Source organism: Sus scrofa, chromosome 7 (genome assembly GCF_000003025.6).
Source record: "Sus scrofa isolate TJ Tabasco breed Duroc chromosome 7, Sscrofa11.1, whole genome shotgun sequence".
Taxonomy (NCBI): Eukaryota; Metazoa; Chordata; class Mammalia; order Artiodactyla; family Suidae; genus Sus; species Sus scrofa.
Window position 1 is genome coordinate 78,229,102 of NC_010449.5, and position 20,377 is coordinate 78,249,478.

Below are 20,377 nucleotides of genomic sequence, written 5' to 3' on the forward strand. Positions count from 1 at the left end.
GATAGTGCTGTCGGTTTCATCAGCACCCTAAAATATGACCAGGATATGAAAATATGCTACTACTTTTTTGAGGAGGAGTGAAAGAGGAAATGATAGCTTTATTGATTTGCCAGGCAAAGGGTGCCACAGCAGGTTAATGCCTTAAAGAATGTGTCCCCCTTGGGAGAGACAGGGAGGTGGTTTTATAGTTTAAGAGTGAAAAAAAATAGGACCAATTAAGGATCAAGGTGGATGAGAGCTTGCATTTTCAGAGTTGGTGTTTGGGTGGTCCCAGGATTGGTTCTGATGATCCTTATTTTAGAATGAAGGATGCTTTATCATCTTCCATTTGTTGGGGGTTTCAGTTCCAGTTACTGGACTTATTGAGGTTCAAGTTCTTCATGCCTCCACGCAGAAGGAATTCAGCCAGACAAAGTGATAGGCGAGAAACAGATTTATTAGGATAGGATGTTTGCAAGAGATGCAAGCAGGCAGGCACGGAAGCTCTGCCTGCCACTACATTTTGAAGAAGGCTTTATCAAGTGACAAAAACATTCGCTATTAACCATATGAAAATTGATCATTGGCATTCCCATTGTGGTGCAGAGGAAACAATCCAACTAGTATCCATGAGGATGTGGGTTTGATCCCTGGCCTCGCTCAGTGGGTCTGGGATCTGGCGTTGCCTTGAGTTGTGGTTAGGTCACAGATGTGGTTCCAAAACTGCGTTGCTGTGGCTGAGGTGTAGGCCAGCAGCTGTAGCTCGGATTTGACCCCTAGCCTAGCCTAGGAACTTCCATATGCCATGGGTGTAGCCCCAAAAAGAAAAAAAAAAAAAAAAGAAAGAAAGAAAAAGAAAATTGACCATTGATGAAGAACTGTTACTCAAAAACTGGGTTCACCTCTGGGTGGATGTCAAGCCAAAGATCAAGAGAAGGAAGGATTTATTATTACTTGTAGCCAATAAGGAGAATACCAGAGATATTTCTCAAAGTAATGTCTCCCCCAACAGCAAAATTGGGGGAGTTTTAAGGTAAGGGTACATCCATATTAATGAAGGGGCTTGAGTAGAGGAGAATTTGTTGTAGGAAGGGGCACCCTTTCTAGGGCCCTAGAATGGGCTCTTGTCTAACACTCAGAAATGAATTGTCCACGTGCTCACAAAGCAAGAGACTTTATTGGGAAGGGGCAACCGGGGGGAGAGCAGCAGAGTAAGGGAACCCAGGAGAACTTCTCTACCATGTGCCTTGAGGTCTCCGGTTTTATGGGAATGGGGTCAGTTTCCTGGTTGTCTCTGGCCGATCGTCTTGCTCTGCCCATACTTGGTCTGGCTCTGGGTGTTTCTTGGTGGCACATACACCTCTCAGCCAAGATGGATTCCAGCGCCAAGGATCCTGGGAAGTTGGTCATCTCCTTCCTACCTCCTACCTCCCCCTTCCCAATTCTCCCAGTTAGTCTTAAGGGCAGCACCAAGTTCCCAATCAGGGCCTCCTGCTGTGAGACGGTCCACCCAAGCCGTTATTGTTGTGCTTGGCCAAGGTGGGCAGTTTGTTGTTGTTGCTTTTTATGGTCGCACTTGTGACGTATGGAAATTCCCAGGCTAGGGGTCAAATGGGGCTGCAGCTGCTGGCCTACACCATAGCCACAACACCTCAGCATCCGAGCCACATTGTTGACCTACACCACAGCTCATGACAGTGCTGGATCCTTAACCCAGTGATCGGGGGCCAGGGATTGAACTCACATCCTCATGGATGCTAATTGGGTTCATTACCCCTAAGCCACAAGGGAACTCCTAAAATGGCTTTTCTTATGTCAGGAAAGCCATTTCTGGTTCTCTTTCTCTGTGGACCCTGTAACCTATCTGGCTACAGACCTACTGGTTTAACACTAATCTCTAGTGGGTTTGATTGGTATAGGTCATCATTTCCCAGGTATCTGTTCATTCCTGGGTGAACTCAGAAAGTCGCAAAGCTGAGGACCTGCCCTTAGAACATGGTGACCAACTTAGATTCACTGGTTACTCATTGAGGACAGAGTTCTAGGAAAGTGCTGTTGGGGAGGAAAAATTTTGCCTTTCTCCTTTCTAGGTTCTTTGGCTGGGCTAATAAGCAAAGTGATAGAAGGCAGACTAACAGGAGAAAGATAAAAGTTTAATAACATGTATAATACATGGCAGAGACCCAGGAAAACTAACTAGCCAGAATGTCTGATGCCATCACCTTAAATGCCATCTTTGCCTAAAGACAAAAGATGCTGAGGGGGTGGGGAATCCATGTAGGTGACCAGGAAAATCACAATAAAGGTAGGATAAAGTTTTTTTTGTTTTTTTGACATTTCTTGGGCCGCTCGTGCGGCATGTGAAGGTTCCCTGTGCGGCATGTGAAGGTTCCCAGGCTAGGGGTCTAACTGGAGCTGTAGCTGCCAGCCTACACCAGGGCCACAGCAACGCAGGATCTGAGCTGCATCTGAGACCTACACCACAGCTCACGGCAACGCCGGATCATTAACCCACCTAGCAAAGGCAGGGATCGAACCCACAACCTCATGGTTCCTAGTCGGATTTGTTAACCACTGCGCCACGACAGGAACTCCTGGATAAAGTTTTTGTGTAGGGTCGTCATTGCCTTCTCCACCAGTAAGTATTTCTAGAGAATGAGTCATTCTTCTTTTCCTCATACAGCAGGAAAACATCCTTACAGAGATCACTCTTTTACCTGTAAATGCCTCTTAGAAAAGGGTAACTTTTTTTGGTTTTCAGAGCTCCTCTCATATCTGCTGTTTCTTAAATAACCAGCCCAAAATAATCCTCATGAAACCAAGCAGGGCCCTGTGGGGCTCCTGGGCACAAAAACTTTTCTTTGCCCCCCCCCACCTTTTTTTTTTTTTTTTTTTTTGCTTTTTAGGGCAGCACTTGTGGCATATGGAAGTTCCCAGGCTAGGGGCTGAATCAGAGCTGCAGCTGCCGGCCACAACCACAGCTGCAGCCACAGCCACACGGGATCCAAGCCATGTCTGCAACCTACGGCACAGCTCACAGCAGCATGTGATCCCCGACCCATTGAGCAAGGCCAGGGATCAAAGGCGTATCTCATGGATACTATTCGGATTCATTTCTGCTATGCCACAATGGGAATTCCTGTTCCCCATTTCTTGTTTTTAGGAAACAGACCTCATTCAGCCTCTGTAACCTCCCTTGAGTTCCAAAGGATAGATTCAAACAGTTGCAGAGACAAGAAGAATTGGTCCAGAAACAACAGTGCAGCCTTGGGGCAGGGTCCTGTTTCACCTCAAGGGAGATACACAACAATATCTTTGAGCTCTTCTGCAGAACTAAAGCCTCCAACAAAGGGAAGATGTTAACTACCTGATAAAGCATTCTTCATTCCAAAAAGGAGGACCTGAGTCTACCCTTATCCTTATCTGTGGTCCTATTTTCCACTCCCCAAACTATAACACCACCTCCTAATCTCTCCCAAAGGGCACAGTGTTTAAGGCATTAACTTGCTGTGGCCTCCTTTGCCTGGCAAAGCAATAAAGCTTTTTTCTCTCCTCTGCTCAAAACCCTGTCTCCTTGTTTCTATTTGGCACTGGTGGACAGAGACTGAGTTTCAGCAGCGCTTATGCCAGAGAGATATATTTTAGGGTGGAAAATTCTGCTCCCTTAAGTGGGTAGCTTAATTTAAAATGTCACCTGATTTTTAATGTTTAAATCTTGGTCTTTTTTCTAATGTTTCAAGGCTTGAGTCATTCAACATGACGCCGGAGGCTGAAGAACCCAGGGTCCTTTAACGTTCGTTCCTTTTCCTCCCTCTACCTGCCTGAGGCAAAATTATGCGGAAGTGAGTATTTCTTTTACTCGGTATCTATCTCCTCTTAGGCAAACAGAATTTCTGTGGACCGTACTTACTTGTGTCCTCAACATTTCCTTCTCCAATTTACTTCCTCTTTCTTCCAACAAAATGTAAATCTTAAGCCGTAACTAAGCAGAACCCAGTGAGGTCTTCCCAGAACAGGCACCCCCCGACACCGGCCCCCAACTCATGTCCTCCACCTGTATTTTTATCTATAGAAAAACTTTTGGGATTTCCCACTGTGGCTCAGTGGTAATGAAACCAACTAGTATCCATAAGGACGTGGCTTCAATCCCTGGCCTCACTCCGTGGGTTAAGGATCCAGTGTTACTGTGGCTGTGGTGTAGGCCGGCAGCTGCAGCTACAGTTCCACCCCTAGCCTGGGAACTTCCATATGCCATGGGTGCAGCCCCGAAATGACCAAAAAAAAAAAAAAAAAAAAAAAAAAAAAAAAAAAAACCACCACTTTAGTCAAAGATTCAATTTAATCAGAGAAGTGAGAAAGTACAGAGAGAAAAGAAAAGAGTAATAATCACTTAGCCTTTCAACAAAGTCAAGGAACTTCAGATCTTCAAAGACCATAGATAATATTCTGAGCTCCATTTCCTTAGAGCTCTTTTGCAGGTGCCGAAGCCCCCTACCAGGTGGAAAAAGTCGACTGTGTGCTGCCCAAAAGCATGTAGACCCCAGACCAGTTGGAACCAGGAGTTTGATGATGCTGACTCCCAATTACCTCATCACCCACCAATCAGGAAAATGTTCAAGAGGTTATCATGCCCTGCTCCTCAAACACTAGAAGACTCCTCACTACCCTCTCTGTGGTGGTGGTGGGGCATAGTCTTTGAGGCCCTAGCTGGCTGTGTTCCCCTCTTTGCCTGGCAATTAAAACTATTTTTTCTGTTTCCTCCAACACTGCCTCTGAGTTTCCACTTGGCATCGATGTACAGAGGCAGCCGATATTTCAGCAACAAATCTGTATCCCACACACTTATAACACCTTACTAATCAGTACTCTGCACACATAAATAAATTTCACACAATTGGAATAATATACTTTATTTAGGGAAGGTAATATCATTCAGCTCGTAAAGGTGTAAAGAGAGTCAATGTCAGGAGCATTCCTAGGCTAGTCAAAAAGAGATGCTATATGGGCTGGATCTTTTAAAAATGTAGAAGAAAATTGGGTATATGAGGATAGAAGAGTATTCCAGGCAGAGAAACAACATAGGCACAGTGATGATAGCAAGAAACCGTGTGAAACATAGCTCTAAGTAGTTGGAAAACATTGACATGTACATGCAAGAGTCATTGATGGAGGCAGGGCCACCACTTGGGAAACAGAACACTCAAAGCAGTGGGTGTAGGTGGACTTTCTAGCGGCTGATAACCTCTAGCACCCGCATGTCCTCTATGCTATCAACATAGCCATTCTTGCTGCAGTGGAATTCAATGTAGCTGTAGCTCTTGTAATCTTTATAGTTACTTTTGTTATTTTTCCGGTAGCATTTGAGGGTTTTGAAAGGATATTGACCCCATATATACACATTTCTATAGCGATCTCTCCAGTTCCTGATGCACATACGCTCAATTTTTTGCCATAAGGTATAGACAAAGAGGTGATTGTTCTTGTCTTTGGGGATATCTCTTTCCCTCATAAGATCATTGCATCTGTACTTGCTGAATTCCCAGTTTGTGTTCAGGTGGTGCTGTTTCATAAATTCCCTCCAGGAAAGGTTCTGGCTGTGTACAAAGAGCTCGCATAAGGGGAACAGCAGGGCCAAGAGAGGGCCTAGGACCTTTAGAGAGGATGCCATCTCAGTCACCAGGGCCACCTGTGGGTCCACAGGGAAGAGAGAGGAAAGCATTATCTCAGCACTGCCCTATAAGCTGAGCTCTACCTTATAATTCCCTTCCCTGCCAATGTAAGCACTTGGACTCAGTTTTACCATTTGGTTCTCAGGCTAGAAGATGATAAGTCTTATTAGATAGTAAAGTCTATAAGAACTGAAAATATGCTGCAGCCTGAGTGAGACAAGTACAAAGTTATAAAAAATAGATGAAGTTTCTTTTGAGAATCCCAAACACCTCCTGTGTGCCCTTTCCTCCACCAAACTGAGGGACTAACCACCCTCTCCCTAGCTAGTTGTTTTGCGGTCTAGATTAATTCTCAGGAGAGCAATTCTTTAGTGTCCTAAAGAAAATGGTATTTAATGTCTCTGAAGTGGAAAGGGTTTTCACCTTTTAAGGAGTATAGAAGATGAGTAGAGGAGTTCCCATCGTGGTTCAGTGGTTAAAGAACCCAACTAGTATCCATGAGGATGCAGGTTCGATCCCTGGCCTTGCTGTGAACTGTGGTGTAAGTCACAGACACGGCTCGGATCCCATGTTGCTGTGGCTGTGGTGTAGGCTGTCAACTACAGCGCCAATTCGACCCCTGGCCTGGGAACCTCCATATGCTTCCATGTGTGGCCCTAAACAGACAAAGGGCAAAAAAAAAAGACGAGTAGAGACTTGGAAGATAATTTTTCCAAGCAGGAAGGCTTTGGTTGCCTGAAATCCTAGGCGGCAACGACCCTGACCCTGCAAGCCCGTGCTTTGGGGTCTTGACTTCCTTCTAACACTTCCCCAAAGCCTTTGGGAAGCACACGGGTAGTTACATTGTGTGTATTCAGTATTATAAGTAATGTAGAGATGATTTAAAGCATATAAGAGGAGGCGTAATCACTGGCACAGTGGGTTAATGATCAGGCTCGTCTTTGTAGCATTGGCCCAGCAAAGAAGGTTAAGGATCTGGCATTGCTGCAGAAGTGGCGTAGGTCGCAGATGTCGCTCAGATTAGATCCCTGGCCTGGGAACTTTCTTTCTTTTTTTTTTTAAATGATTTTTATTTTTTCCATTATAGTTAGTTTACAGTGTTCTGTCAATTTTCTACTATACAGCAAAGTGACCCAATCACACACACAATATATACATTATTTTTCTCACATTATCTTCCATCATGCTCCATCATAAGTGACTAGATATAGTTAGGCCTGGGAACTTTCATATGCCGCAGGTATGGCTGAAAAAGAAAAACAAACAAATAAACAAAACAGTATGTAGGAGGATGTGCATAAGTTAGATGGAAATACTATGCATTTTATACAAGGGAATTGAGCATGCTTGGATTTTGATATCCTGGGCATGGGAGGCCCTGGACCAATCCCACATGGACACCAAGGGACAATGGTATTATGGTCAAAAATACTGGGGAGGATGTGGGTTGTGGGGAGAGTGGGGAGAGGCTACAAGAGCTGTATCACTGAGATTAATACTGATTGAATCCAAGCCTTTGCTTTTTACAAGTTGGATCACCGTATATTCTTTTTTTCTTTTTTTGTCTTTTTAGGGCCACACTCAAGGCATATGGAGGTTCCCAGGCTAGAGATTGAATCAGAGCTGTAGCTGCCAGCCTACACCAGAGCCACAGCAACATGGGATCTGAGCCGCATCTGCGACCCACACCACAGCTCATGGCAACGCCAGATCCTTAACTCACTGAGCAAGGTCAGGGATCGAACCCGAGTCCTCATGGATGCTAGTCGTGTTCATTAACCGAGAGCCAGGACGGGAACTCTGGATCACTGTCTATTCTTAATTCCACCATCTAGAGAAGGCCACTCAAGCCCCTTCCAGTGTTCCTAAGCCTTTCCCTCTAAGCATCCTCAACACCAATCTTACTAACCATAACTCACCCTATTTAGAGCCAACAGTCCTGTTACTGGTTGCAGAGGGAATCAGTATATGGATCTGAAGAGCAGAGTGTCTGTGTCTTTCTCCTTTCCTTAGAGCTGAGAAATCCGCAGCAGGGAAGGAAGGAATAACTGGAGGGTGCAGCGCTCCAACTGATTGGCAGTGATGGGGGGCGGGGGAACAGCCTTGCTAAGAGAACCAGTTCCTATATCTTCTCATCTAGAACACTTGGGTTCATTCTGAGAATAGCCTGGAGCAAAGGTGTCAGACATCAAAGACTGACTTGTGGACACAAAGAACTGCAAGGCCCAGGGTAACCCCAGAGAGAGGTTATCTAGAGTTATCAGGAGAAAACTGGAGATCTGGATCCTAAACCCACTTCCCAACAAACTTCTAGGGGAAAGTCCCTGGATGGCATATCTGGAGTTGTAAACTGTGGGACTTTCATCAAGAGGCGAAAAAAAAAAAATCTAGTCAGGGGTGCAATTGGTAGATAAAGTGAGATACTTGAATGTGTTTTCTATCAACAGATTTCTTCAAGGGTTGTTCCTAGCTAAGTCACCTTGGTTGATTCCCCCCACCCCCACCCCCCCGGCCACACCGTGGCATGCAGAAATTCCAGGGCCGGTGATAGAACCTGTGCCGCAGCAGTAACCAGAGCCATAGCAATGATAATGCTGGAGCTTTAACTTGCTGAACCACCAGGGAACTCCACCTTGATTGAATTTCTTACTAGGCCACCTTGTTATGAGAATGTCATGAAGAGTAGCAGATATGCTCCCCCCCAAAATCTTCTGTAGGGGAGCAACAGCCGCCACCACACACACAAATGTGTTGCTTTGGCGTGAGGATTATTTTGAGCTGAAAACAAACAAGGCCCCAAATTCTCAGGAAGAAACTTGATTTTCCCCCAGTTGCCTAAAAGAATTGTAGATAAAGAATCTCACCTGCCATTTCTTTTTTTATTTCTTTGTTTTTTTAATTTTTTATTTTTTGCTATTTCTTGGGCCACTCCCATGGCATATGGAGGTTCCCAGGCTAGGAGTCTAATCGGAGCTGTAGCCGCCAAGCCTATTCCAGAGCCACAGCAAAGCTGGATCTGAGCCGTGTCTGCAACCTACACCACAGCTCATGGCAGCGCTGGATCCTTAACCCACTGAGCAAGGCCAGGATTGAACCCACAACCTCATGGTTCCTAGTCGGATTCGTTAACCACTGAGCCACAACGGGAGCTCCCTTTTTTTTTTTATTTTATTTTTTTTTATTTTTTTTTGCTATTTCTTTGGGCCGCTCCCGCGGCATATGGAGGTTCCCAGGCTAGGGGTCGAATCGGAGCTGTAGCCACCAGCCTACACCAGAGCCACAGCAACGCAGGATCCGAGCCGCGTCTGCAACCTACACCACAGCTCACGGCAACGCCGGATCGTTAACCCACTGAGCAAGGGCAGGGACCGAACCCGCAACCTCATGGTTCCTAGTCGGATTCGTTAACCACTGCGCCACCACGGGAACTCCTTTTTTTTTTTAATTAAAAAAAAATTATTTTTCTTTCTCATCTTTGGCCTCCCCGTGGTATGTGGAGTTCCTGGGCCAGGGATCTGTTCCAAGCCATGGCTGCAACCTAAAGGGAAATTGGGGATCCTTAACCCACTAGGCCGACCCTGGGATAGAACCTGCCACAGTGCTCCCAAGCTGCTGCTGATCCATTGAACCACAGCAGGAACTACTAGTTTTTTTTTTTTGTTTTTTTTTTCTGTCTTTTGTCCTTTTTAGGGCCACACCCTCAGCATGTGGAGGTTCCCAGGCTAGGCGTCTAATCAGAGCTGTTGCTGCCAGCCTACGCCAGAGCCACAGCAACACCAGATCCAAACTGCATCTGCGAACTACATCACAGCTCACGGCAACCCTGGATCCTTAACCCCCTAATCGAGGCCAGGGATTGAACTCTCAACCTCATGGTTTCTAGTTGGATTCGTTTCCGCTGCACCACATCGTGAACTCCCTAGTTTTTTTTTAATTATAGTTGATTTCCAATGTTTTGTCAGTTCCTGCCATTTCAATGAACAAAGGATATTGAGGCCATCAAGCTATTAGTCCCTGCTGCTACCTCCAACAGTGTACTTTGAGGGGAACTCAGGATGGAGACAAACAGGATACTGGCCTTAGATGGTTAAGATGCATATCAGGAGTTCCCATCGTGATACAGTGGTTAACGAATCCGACTAGGAACCATGAGGTTGCGGGTTCGGTCCCTGCCCTTGCTCAGTGGGTTAAGGATCCGGCGTTGCCGTGAGCTGTGGTATAGGTTGCAGACGCGGATCCCGCGTTGCTGTGGCTCTGGCGTAGGCTGGTGGCTACAGCTCCGATTCGACCCCTAGCCTGGGAACCTCCACATGCCGCGGGAGTGGCCTAAGAAATAGCCACAACAACAACAACAAAAAGACAAAAAGACAAAAAAAAAAAAAAAAAAAGATGCATATCAAAGGAATGATTTCAATGAGCCCAGACACTTGTATCTTCCCAGAGAAAAGTGCTAATTTAGTTAACTTGATATGTCTGGCTTTTTAAAAATTAACAATAATAATTTGATGTTCTGACTACCTGCAGTGGTTTTTGTTTTTGGTTTTTTTCCCCCAAACACCTATATATCCTGGCTCCTCCCTTACCTCTTCAGAATAGTCGTTCAGAGTGTCCGAGAGGCTGTCTCCCAAGATTAAGTCCGCTGAATAAATCATAATTTTCAAATTTTAGGTTGTGCATTTTTTTAATTTGACCGAATGTGGACAGAGGACTTGTTCCAGGAAGAGAGTTTATCACCATAGATAATTAGGGTATAATATGAACTAGGTGCAGTAGGCGAGAAGGAAGCTAGGGAAGTCTGTTAAAATTTCTCTCTGACCAAGTTTTCTTGCAGTGGGTTGAGGATTCCAACATTGTTATTGCTGTGGCTTGGGTTGCTACTGTGGTACAGGTTTGATCCTGGCCTGGGACAGAAGTGGCCAAAAAAAAATCTCTGTCCCATTTTCTCTGCATGGCCCAACAAATATTTGTTTGCCAAATATCTGCTCCTTTTATCTTTTGGTGAATTGCCTTTCTCTTTGTAGTCTTAACAGGGATGGAGTAGGATAGTTACACAGATAGTTGTCTAGACCATAGCTAGAGAGGTAAACCTAGGGGATTTTGGGAGATGTAAGTTAATAACTGCTCAAGAGACCCATCAGAACAAGGCAGGCTTGCTTGACTAATGGAGGCCCTAAATATGCCTCAGGTCATTGAATGGGGGATGGGGTGAGGCCTGCCTTCAGGATCTGACCAGGGGCAAGGAGTTTAAGAACCGCCCTTCTGCTAGTTTGAATAAGCACCGTGACAGTCTTAGTTTGACTTTATAGGGTCAAATACTCTCTTACTGGATACCAAGAAGGACCTACTATTGAAGAAAGAGGAAAAGGAGGTCTTTTCACACTCCCACTCCCCTTGGATGATAAAACTGTAGCCCACCTAATCCTCAGGGCAGAGCCTCCTTGTCTGCCTGCTTGCATCTCTCACAAGCGTCCTATCTTAATAAATCTATTTCTTGCCTATCACTTTGTCTCTCACTGAATTCTTTTTGCGCCGAGGCACAAAGAACCGAAACCCCAGTAAGTCCAGACAGCAGGCGAGTGATTCTAATTTAAAAACCTTGGGTTCAAGTCCCAATTTGGATTTTTGCTAGGTTGAAGTCATAAATGCTGTCCGTTTCAGTCCCAAAATACTATCACCAAACTATCACCAACATCATATTTTGTCTTTAGCTAAAGATAATATTTAAGGCAGGGCCTTGGGCATTGGGGGAGTTTTACTCAGCTTTCCTGGCTATCTCCCATGCGTATTGGAGATACACATGTTGTTAAGCTTCTATTTGCTTTTGGAAAAAAAAATTTTTTTGATAGAAATTTCAATTAGGAGTTCCCGTAGTGGCACAGTGGTTAACGAATCTGACTAGGAACCATGAGGTTGCGGGTTCGGTCCCTGCCCTTGCTCAGTGGGTTAAGGATCTGGCATTGCCATGAGCTGTGGTGTAGGTGCAGACGCAGCTCGGATCCCGCGTTGCTGTGGCTCTGGCATAGGCCGGTGGCTACAGCTCCGATTCGACCCCTAGCCTGGGAACCTCCATATGCCACGGGAGCGGCCCAAGAAATAGCAAAAAGCCAAAAAAAAAAAAAAAAAAAGAAATTTCAATTAAATAGAGTCAGGAGACCAGAAGAGGGAGCTCTTTTGCTCTACAAGGATAGCAGAGCCAACAGGAAGAAGAAAGATTTCCCCTTGGAGTTCCTGGCATGGTGGCAGTGGAAACAAACCCAACTAGGAACCGTAATGTTTTGATCCGTGGCCTTGCTCAGTGGGTAAAATATTTCTTCTTTCCTGGCCCAGACAATAGAAATGGTCACCTCTCAACTTTCTGGTTGTGTATTTTTTTAGTTGATACATGTTAGTAGCAAATGTCGTCCTGTTTCTTCTCTCTCTTTTTTTTTTTTTTTGTTTGTTTTTTTTTGTCCATTTCTTGGGCGCTCTGGCAGCATATGGAGGTTCCCAGGCTAGCGGTCGAATCAGAGCTGTAGCCGCTGGCCTACACCAGAGCCACAGCAACGCAGGATCTGAGCCGTGTCTGCAACTTACACCACAGCTCATGGCAACGCCGGATCCTTAACCCGCTGAGCAAGGTCAGGGATCGAACCCGCAACCTCATGGTTCCTAGCTGGATTCATTAACCACTGAGCCACAACGGGAACTCCGTGTTTCTTCTCTTTGAATAGGAAATGTGTCATCAGAATTAGATGGGGAATGCTAGTGTTTATAAGGACGTGTTGGTATTGACAACAGCTTTTGTACACTTTAAGCCTTAGCTCATGTCAAGTATTTCGTGAATAATAGGGAGTCATGTGTCATAGACTGAATAGGAGTATCTCAAAGGACACTGTAAATCCAGCTATTCTGGAGGGAGAGTAAAAAAGCAGGATTCTGGACACGAAGGTTTGGAGGACTTGAGAGATGACTCTAAGAGAAAATAAGGTGGCCACCATGTGCTCATATACCCAGAGCCCTTCCCAGTAAGTCAGTGCTATCTGATTAATGTTGTGGTTGGTGTGTGTGGGTCGGAAAAAAGAATTTTCCAGCACAGCCAGTTCTATCTTCTTGAAGGGGCCTTGAAGTGCAACACAGATGACTGTTAGGTTCATCCTGGGAAAAACAAGTCTTAGCTCTAGGCTCTCGCCTAGCTCCTGGAGAGACGTGACTAAGACAGGACTAAGTCTTCCCAAAATCATGTAACCCAATCTTAAAGACTACCCCACTCCCCAGGAGAATGTCTAAACTTCTGTTCATATCCTAACAATTCTCCCAAACAGATTGGTCTGTTCCTTTTCACTCTATTTACATAAGAAATGGCCAATCAGCTTCTGCACAGAAACCCCCTTTCTTGGCACCCACATATAACCTCTCTCCTCGAACAGGCTGACTGCTGACCTCCCCTTGTGAGTCAGCCTGGCAGTACACCCCGCTAATAAAGTCTTTTATGTCTGAACTCGGGTCCTGTCCTTTTGGCCAACCTTACAATGACTTAAATCAAGAGTGACTCTAGGGAGCTCCCTTCATGGCTCAGCAGTTAACAACCCTGACTAGGATCCATGGACATTTGGGTTCAATCCCTGGCTTTATTCAGTGGGTTAAAGATCCGACTTTGCTGTGAGCTGTGTTGTAGGTTGCAGACATGTCTCGGATCCCCTGCTACTGTGGCTGTGGGGTAGGCCAGCAACTGTAGCTTTTATTCGACCCCTAGCCTGGGAACTTCCAGATGCCGTGGGTGCAGCCCTAAAAAACAAACAAACAGAAAAATTGACTCTATAAATGTAGAAGCAGGGGGAGACACTACTAAGGCTAATGTGTGAAGGGCAAGCTAAGAAGGAGATACATATTATATCTATTAATAACTTTTTCTGGGAAAAATCCCCAATTCAAATTCTTCTGGGTAGTTAAGTGAGGGCAGTAGATTCTCTTGAGTTCTCAGAATTTCCACTACTGTTAGCTCAAAATAATCCACATGCCAACGTAGCACACTTGCGGAGGTTTTTTTTTTTTTTATTTGTACCGGTGACATATGGATATTTCCAACCTACACCACAGTTGTGGCATTGCCATATCCCTAACCCATTGTGCCCAGCCAGGGATGAGCTCCTTCAGGACGCCTCTCTTGAACCCCTAGTTTTTTAACAGGTACTAATACAGTACTGTATACTTAAAGTGTACTAATAGGGTAAATCCTATGGGTTCTCACCACACACACAGAGGTAGCCACATGAAGTGACAGTCATATTAATTAGCTTGACTCTAGTGACTATCTTAGAATGTATATGTATACCAAATCAACTTGTACATTTTAAATATAAACAATATCTTTGCTGTAACACAAAATGCTTTCAGTTCAGTCCTTTCTCTTTCTCACACATACCATACACATCAGGATCCATGAGGATGGTTCTGGTCCCTGGCCTCGCTCAGTGGGTTAAGGATCCGGCGTTGCCATGAGCTGTGGTGTAGGTCAAAGATTTGGCTTGGATCCCGAGTTGCTGTGGCTCTGGCATAGGCCCCAGTTACAGTTCTGATTGGATCCCTAGCTTGGGAAGAAACTCCATATGCTGTGGATGCAGCCCTAAAAGACAAATTTAAAAAAAGACCAAAAATAATAAATAAATAAATAAATAAAATAAAAGAGGTTAAGAGGGGGAGTTCCCGTTGTGGCTCAGCAGTAACAAACCTGACTGGTATCCCTGAGGATTCGGGTCCAATCTCTGGCCTCACTCTAAGGATACAGCATTGCCATGAGCTGTGATGTAGTTCACAGACGAGGCTCAGATCCCATGTGGCTGTGGTGTAGGTCAGTGGTTACAGCTCCCATTTGACCCCTGGCCTGGGAACTTAAAAAAAAAGACAGAAAAAAAAATAAAAGGGGATAGGAGGGAAAAAATAATCTCACACAGAAGAACATCGTCTTTTCAAATAACTGAAATTTAAGGTATTTTATTTCTCTTATTATAAGGAAAGCATGAAAAATCTTTCAGAGAGGAAGAGAGAATGCGTCTTAATGACCTAGTACATTTTAATACTCTGATTTACTAGGGTGACTCAAAAGTTTGAGAAGAGGAAAAGAAAATTCCTTGTATCATTTCTTGATCTTATTAGACCCAAACACAGCAAGCTTGCCAAATTATACAGATATAGCTCTCATTTTGTCAGTATATATTTCTAAATTTCTAATGCTTCCCGCAGTAGCTGAGCTTTGGGAATAACAAAAACCAGATACTTTCAAAACATTTCTTGTGATGAAGTGGAAAAAGCCTGGATTAGTAGCCAGTAAAATTGGATTTTTGTCTCAGATTTTCTACTAGCTTTTTGGTTTTAGCAAATCCCTTAATTTCCGGCTCTTGCATATTGCAGTAGCAGAAGCAGCCCAAGGGTGCTGTGGTATTCAAATGAGGTAACTTAGATAAAAACACCTTGAAATTCTGAAAGTGCTAGGTAATGACTAAGTTCCAGAGGATACAATGTGAGAGCTAAGCTGACTAATAAAAGGAATCTTATTATGTAAAAGCCCAGACTCATTATAAGTTTGTCTCATCTTTCTCTTTCATGCTATATATTTAACAGAATGGGTTATATATAAAAAAAGCAGAGGAGGCAGAGCCTGGGACAGCTCAAAGGCATTACTCATTGCTGTTTTAGGAGCAAGTTAAAGGCCAGTTGCTGGGCCATAACCCCTGCTGGGGAGCACCTATTTGTCAAAGTGCACAGGCACCTCTGGATTACCCTCACAGGCAATGACAACCCGTCTAGTGCTGGCCATGGCCCGGTATCTGCAGTTGGGAGCCCTGGAACTTCCTGTCTCCTGCAGTCTGTGACCTTCACCACGCCCTCATGGCAGTTCATCTGGCCATTCTTGCACTGAATATTGGAGGTGCTGCAGATACTACGAATGTTCCAAATGTCTTCATGAATGAAAGTGTTGAAGCGCTTGCAATAATGTGAAGTCATCTTCCGTCTTTGCATCATCAAGTTGCAGTAGGCATCATTGCCACCTGTCGCATCAGGGTCCACGTGTTGCCGCAGGAATCGTTGGTACATGCGATCCTGGCCATAGGAGGGCTGTACCAGCCCCAGCCCCAGCAGGGTCAGCAGCAAGAGCAGAAGTAACACATGGGTCCTCTGGAGAGCCATCACTACCTTGGAGGTGCCTAGGGAGAAACCAAGAGACAGAAAAGACCATTGCTGATTTGACAGGAAGTGAGCAACCCAAAGCATCAAGGACAATTTTTGGAGAGTCAGACGGGCCCATTTTCTACACGTGCAGTCCAGAGTTGGCCCCAGATGAACTCCTAGTTTGATGTGTATGGTTACTACTGTCCTTTGTTTTCAAAGATGCTGCTTCATGATGGCAGAGCACATTGTGTGAGTGACTGAAACAGCTGACGAGGGACCTGTACTTTATTTCTCTTTCTGCCTAGCCTTATGATAATGACCAGGATCAAACGTAACTAACACGCTTTTAAATGCCACCTTTTGCCTATTCATAGAAAGATACAAAGTTCTACGTCATATTCCTGTGCCTGCAGCTGTAGATACCAGATGTGGACTTAATAGGGAGGGAAGTAAAAGACTTGTGGGACACAGGGTGACAGGAAGAAATGATGCCTGATTTACTGCTCACCCAGGGCCACTGGATACAACGTGTGAAAGTACACTTAGCACTTGGTTAAGAGCTTCATCATGATAATGTATTTTGGGTTGTTTTTCCTAAATCTAATTTTGCACAGTTCTGTCTAATTCCTACCATCCTCCTTCTTTGTGACCAACAATATGTTTTCGTTTTTTTTTTTTTTTGTCTTTTCTTGGGCCATACCTTCAGCATGTGGAGGTTCCCAGACTAGGGGTTGAATCGGAGCTGCAGCCACCGGCCTACGCCAGAGCCACAGCAACGCAGGATCCGAGCCCGCATCTACGGCCTACACCACAGCCCACGGCAACACCGGATCCTTAACCTACAGGGCGAGGGCAGGGATCGAACCACAACCTCATGGTACCTAGTCAGTTTCGCTAACCACTGTGCCACAGTGGGAACCCCTGTGACCAACAATATGATTTAGCAAGATAACTAGCTACAGAGAAGACTGAAACTATTCATACAAGAGCAAACCCATGGCCTCAGTCACACTAACTGACTAACATAACAAGACATGGAAAAATATCAGGAACAGAAGGCCAATGGGTGCATCTCAAGGTTCTTACAACAGAAAATGAAACAACTTGCAAATCATCCCAACAAATCCTTTTGGGTCAGAGCTTGCCCCGAAGGCTTTCTCCACTGCCCCACCCACATCAAATCTCAGTAAGAACTTTTTTTTGATACTGTGATCCCCAAAACCTATTTCTGTCACACTGTGTGACCTTGGGGAAATTACTTAACCTCTCTCAGCATATTTGCTTATAAATAAAAATGAGCATAATAATATCTATCTCTTAGGAATGTCGTGAGGACTAAATGATATAAACGATAAAATCAATGTAAAGTGCTCATCACAGTGCCTAGCTTATGTTAAGTGTTCAGTAAACACTGGCAGTTTTTTTTTGTCTTTTGTGGGCTGCATCTGCAGGATATGGAGGTTCCTAGGCTGGGGTCTAATTGGAGCAGCACCTGCCGGCCTACACCACAACCACAGCAACACAGGATCGGAGCCACGTCTGTGACCTACACCACAGCTCATGGCAACACCAGATCCTTAACCCACTGAGAGAAGCCAAGGGTCGAACCCTCAACCTCATGGTTCCTAGTCGGATTCGTTTGCCCTGAGCCACAACGGGAACTCTGGCAATTATCATTTTTACAATTTCCTTTTTTCTTGGTTTCCTTTGTTCCCTCCAGTTGGATAAAATAATGATTACACCGAATGCATGTAGTATTGACACACTTCCCTTATTTTGTAGATACTTGTATTCCCAAGAGATTAGAAGGCTGGTGCCCCACCCCCACCCCTTTGGGCCCTATCCACAGCCTGTGGAATTCCCTGGCCATAGCAATGACAACACCAGATCCTTAACTTCTAAGCCATCAGGGAACTCCCTAGAAAGCTGTTTTGTTTTTTTGTTATTGCATTTTTTTTATTACTCATGAATTTATCACATCTGTAGTTGTATAATGATCATAACAATCCAATATCACAGGATTTCCATCCCATAGCCCAGGCACATTCCCCCACCCCCCAAACTGTCTCCTTCAGAGACCATAAGTTTTTCAATGTCTGTGAGTTGGCATCTGTTCTACAAAGAAGTTCCGTCTGTCCTTTTTTCAGATTCCACATGTCAGTGAAAGCATTTGATGTTGGTGTCTCACTGTGTGGCTGACTTCACCTAGCATGATAATTTCTAGGTCCACCCATGTTGCTAAAAATGCCAGTATTTTTTCCTTTTAATGGCTGAGTAATATTCCATTGTGTATATGTACCACCTCTTCTTGATCCACTCCTCTGTTGATGGACATTTAGGTTGTTTCCATGTCTTGGCTATTGCAAACAGTGCTGCAATGAACATCGGAGTACATGTGTCTTTGCGAGTCATGGTTTTCTCTGGATAGATGCCCAGGAGTGGGATTGCTGGATCCAATGGTAGTTCTATGTTTAGTTTTCTGAGGACTCTCTGTATCGTTTTCCACAGTGGTTGCACCAATTTACAATGCCACCAACAGTGTACTAGGGTTCCTTTTTCTCCACACCTTCTCCAGCACTTACTGTTTGTAGACTTTTGGATGATGGCCATTCTGGCTGGTGTAAGGTGGTACCTCATCGTGGTTTTGATTTGCATTTCTCTAATAATGAGTGATGTTGAACATCTTTTCATGTGTTTTTTGGCCATCTCTATGTCTTCTTTGGAGAACTGTTTGTTTAGATCTGCCCATTTTTTGATGGGGTTGTTTGTTTTTTTGGTATGGAGCTGCAGAAGGTGTTTGTAAATTTTGGAGATTAATCCCTTGTCAGTTGATTCATTTGCAAAGATTTTCTCCCATTCTGTGGATTGTCTTTTCGTTTTGTTTAGAGTTTCCTTTGCTGTGCAGAAACCTTGATTAGGTCCCATTTGTTTATTTCTGTTTTTATTGTCATTACTCCAAGAGGTGGATCTGAGAAGATGTTGCTGTCGTTTATGTCAGAGAGTGTTAGAAAGCTGTTTTTAGCTACAATATCTCAAATAGAATTTATGCTGTGTCTCCCTAGACAAATGTTTCCTCTCCAAAGCACATGGAATTTTTTTCCTTTCATTTCACAATTCTTCAAAGGACTTGGCTTTTAGGGGCTTTTCTTCTCTTTTCCTTGCAAAGTCAACAAAGCACAGCATATTAGGATTTCAATTCCTCAAATGATTTTCCTGAGATTAAATGACTTGCCTGTGACTCAACATTTCATTTGGAACAACATTTGGTTGTGAAAAAGACCAAGAGCCAAAATACTAGGATTGGCTAGTTCTACCAATTGGCTGGCTACCCAGCAGCTAGTTCCTTCAGCAGGTGGGGAAGCACCCCCAATCCCATTGCCCCAGGAATTCCTGGAAAAGTGTTATTTGTCTGTCCACATTAAGACTTTAAGTAGGCAATAGACTGTATGGAAGCCCCTTTGCCTCATATTAGGGAGATGAGGTTGGAGAACCTGAAAAAAGGATCTAAATAGTCTACCAAACTCTGGGACTTTTTTGCTCCTTAAAGGTTTTTTGATTTTCTAGTAAGACAAATGTTCTAATAAAAGAGGTTTGGGAAACTCTTCTCTCTCTTTAGGAAAGAAATGACGTTATTTTCACTTTTGAAATAAATTAACTCAAGACAGATATTCATGTTCTGAGTGTGAACTCGTAAACTATTTCTCCACCCTTTCCTTCCTCTGTAAATTGAATACTTTCAGCGAGGCTAGGCTCTTTCTGGCACCTGGACACTGGTCTATAACCTAGTTATTGAGGAACCAGGGTTTTTTGGCCTATTTTAGAGCATGTAGGCAGCAGGAGAGACCACCATGGGAAATACTGTGATCGTTATATTCACTCATAAGATGGCAAAACTAGTGATGTATAACTGTAATCTATTAACTACTTTCTAAATAAAATATCCAGGTACCGATTGAGGAAATTAGGTAACAGAAACTTACTCACTGAACTTATGCATATTTTACAGAGACTGTCTGTTAATCCAAGTTTATATTTGCTTGAAAACATATCCAGTAGAAAAAGGATAAAGGATAAGCTTGGAATCTTTCTATGACCTCCTTAAGAACTCTGAGTTGCCGGACATCAACTGATAAAAGATTAAAGAGAAATATGAGAACATCCTGGGAGAATTCCATTCAAAGTATTATCAGATTACTTTCTGCTTAAGGTAAGAGGTAGTTACCCTGAATGGATTTTGGTATTCATGCAGGATTACAAATGTGTGTGTGTATCATTAATTTGTTAGTATTTAGTCCAAAACTCTTCTTCCTAAGGCTGAGCATTTATAAAAGTAATATTGTCTTATTAGGTGACAGTAAAACAATTTGCTCCTCCTAAAAGTTATGCTTAGTGGCCTTGAGCCCTGGAATTTAACAGTTTTACCTTCACAGAAAGGTAAAGTCCCCCTCCCTAATGCCTGATAAGGACCTCACTGATAAGGAAAAAGGCGTTTCTATTCCATCTAACACTCAGGCGGCGGCAGCTGAATAGAGAAAACGTGGAAAGAATGATAGGCCAAGAATCAAAGAAAACTTTGATTCTTA

At 44.0% G+C, this 20,377-nt stretch overlaps 2 protein-coding genes across 2 annotated transcripts; both read right to left on the bottom strand.

Moving 5' to 3' along the window:
- EDDM3B (Epididymal secretory protein E3) lies at nt 4,890-7,646 on the bottom strand. Its single transcript, NM_001244471.1, is given in 2 exon segments — nt 4,890-5,665; nt 7,568-7,646. A coding segment is annotated over 1 exon segment (441 nt). The 5' UTR covers nt 5,648-5,665; nt 7,568-7,646; the 3' UTR covers nt 4,890-5,206.
- Nucleotides 15,183-15,830, bottom strand: RNASE4 (ribonuclease A family member 4; the record flags this gene model as incomplete). The annotated part of the gene is given in 2 exon segments (NM_213936.2): nt 15,183-15,482; nt 15,485-15,830. Coding segments are annotated over 2 exon segments (441 nt in total). The 5' UTR covers nt 15,813-15,830.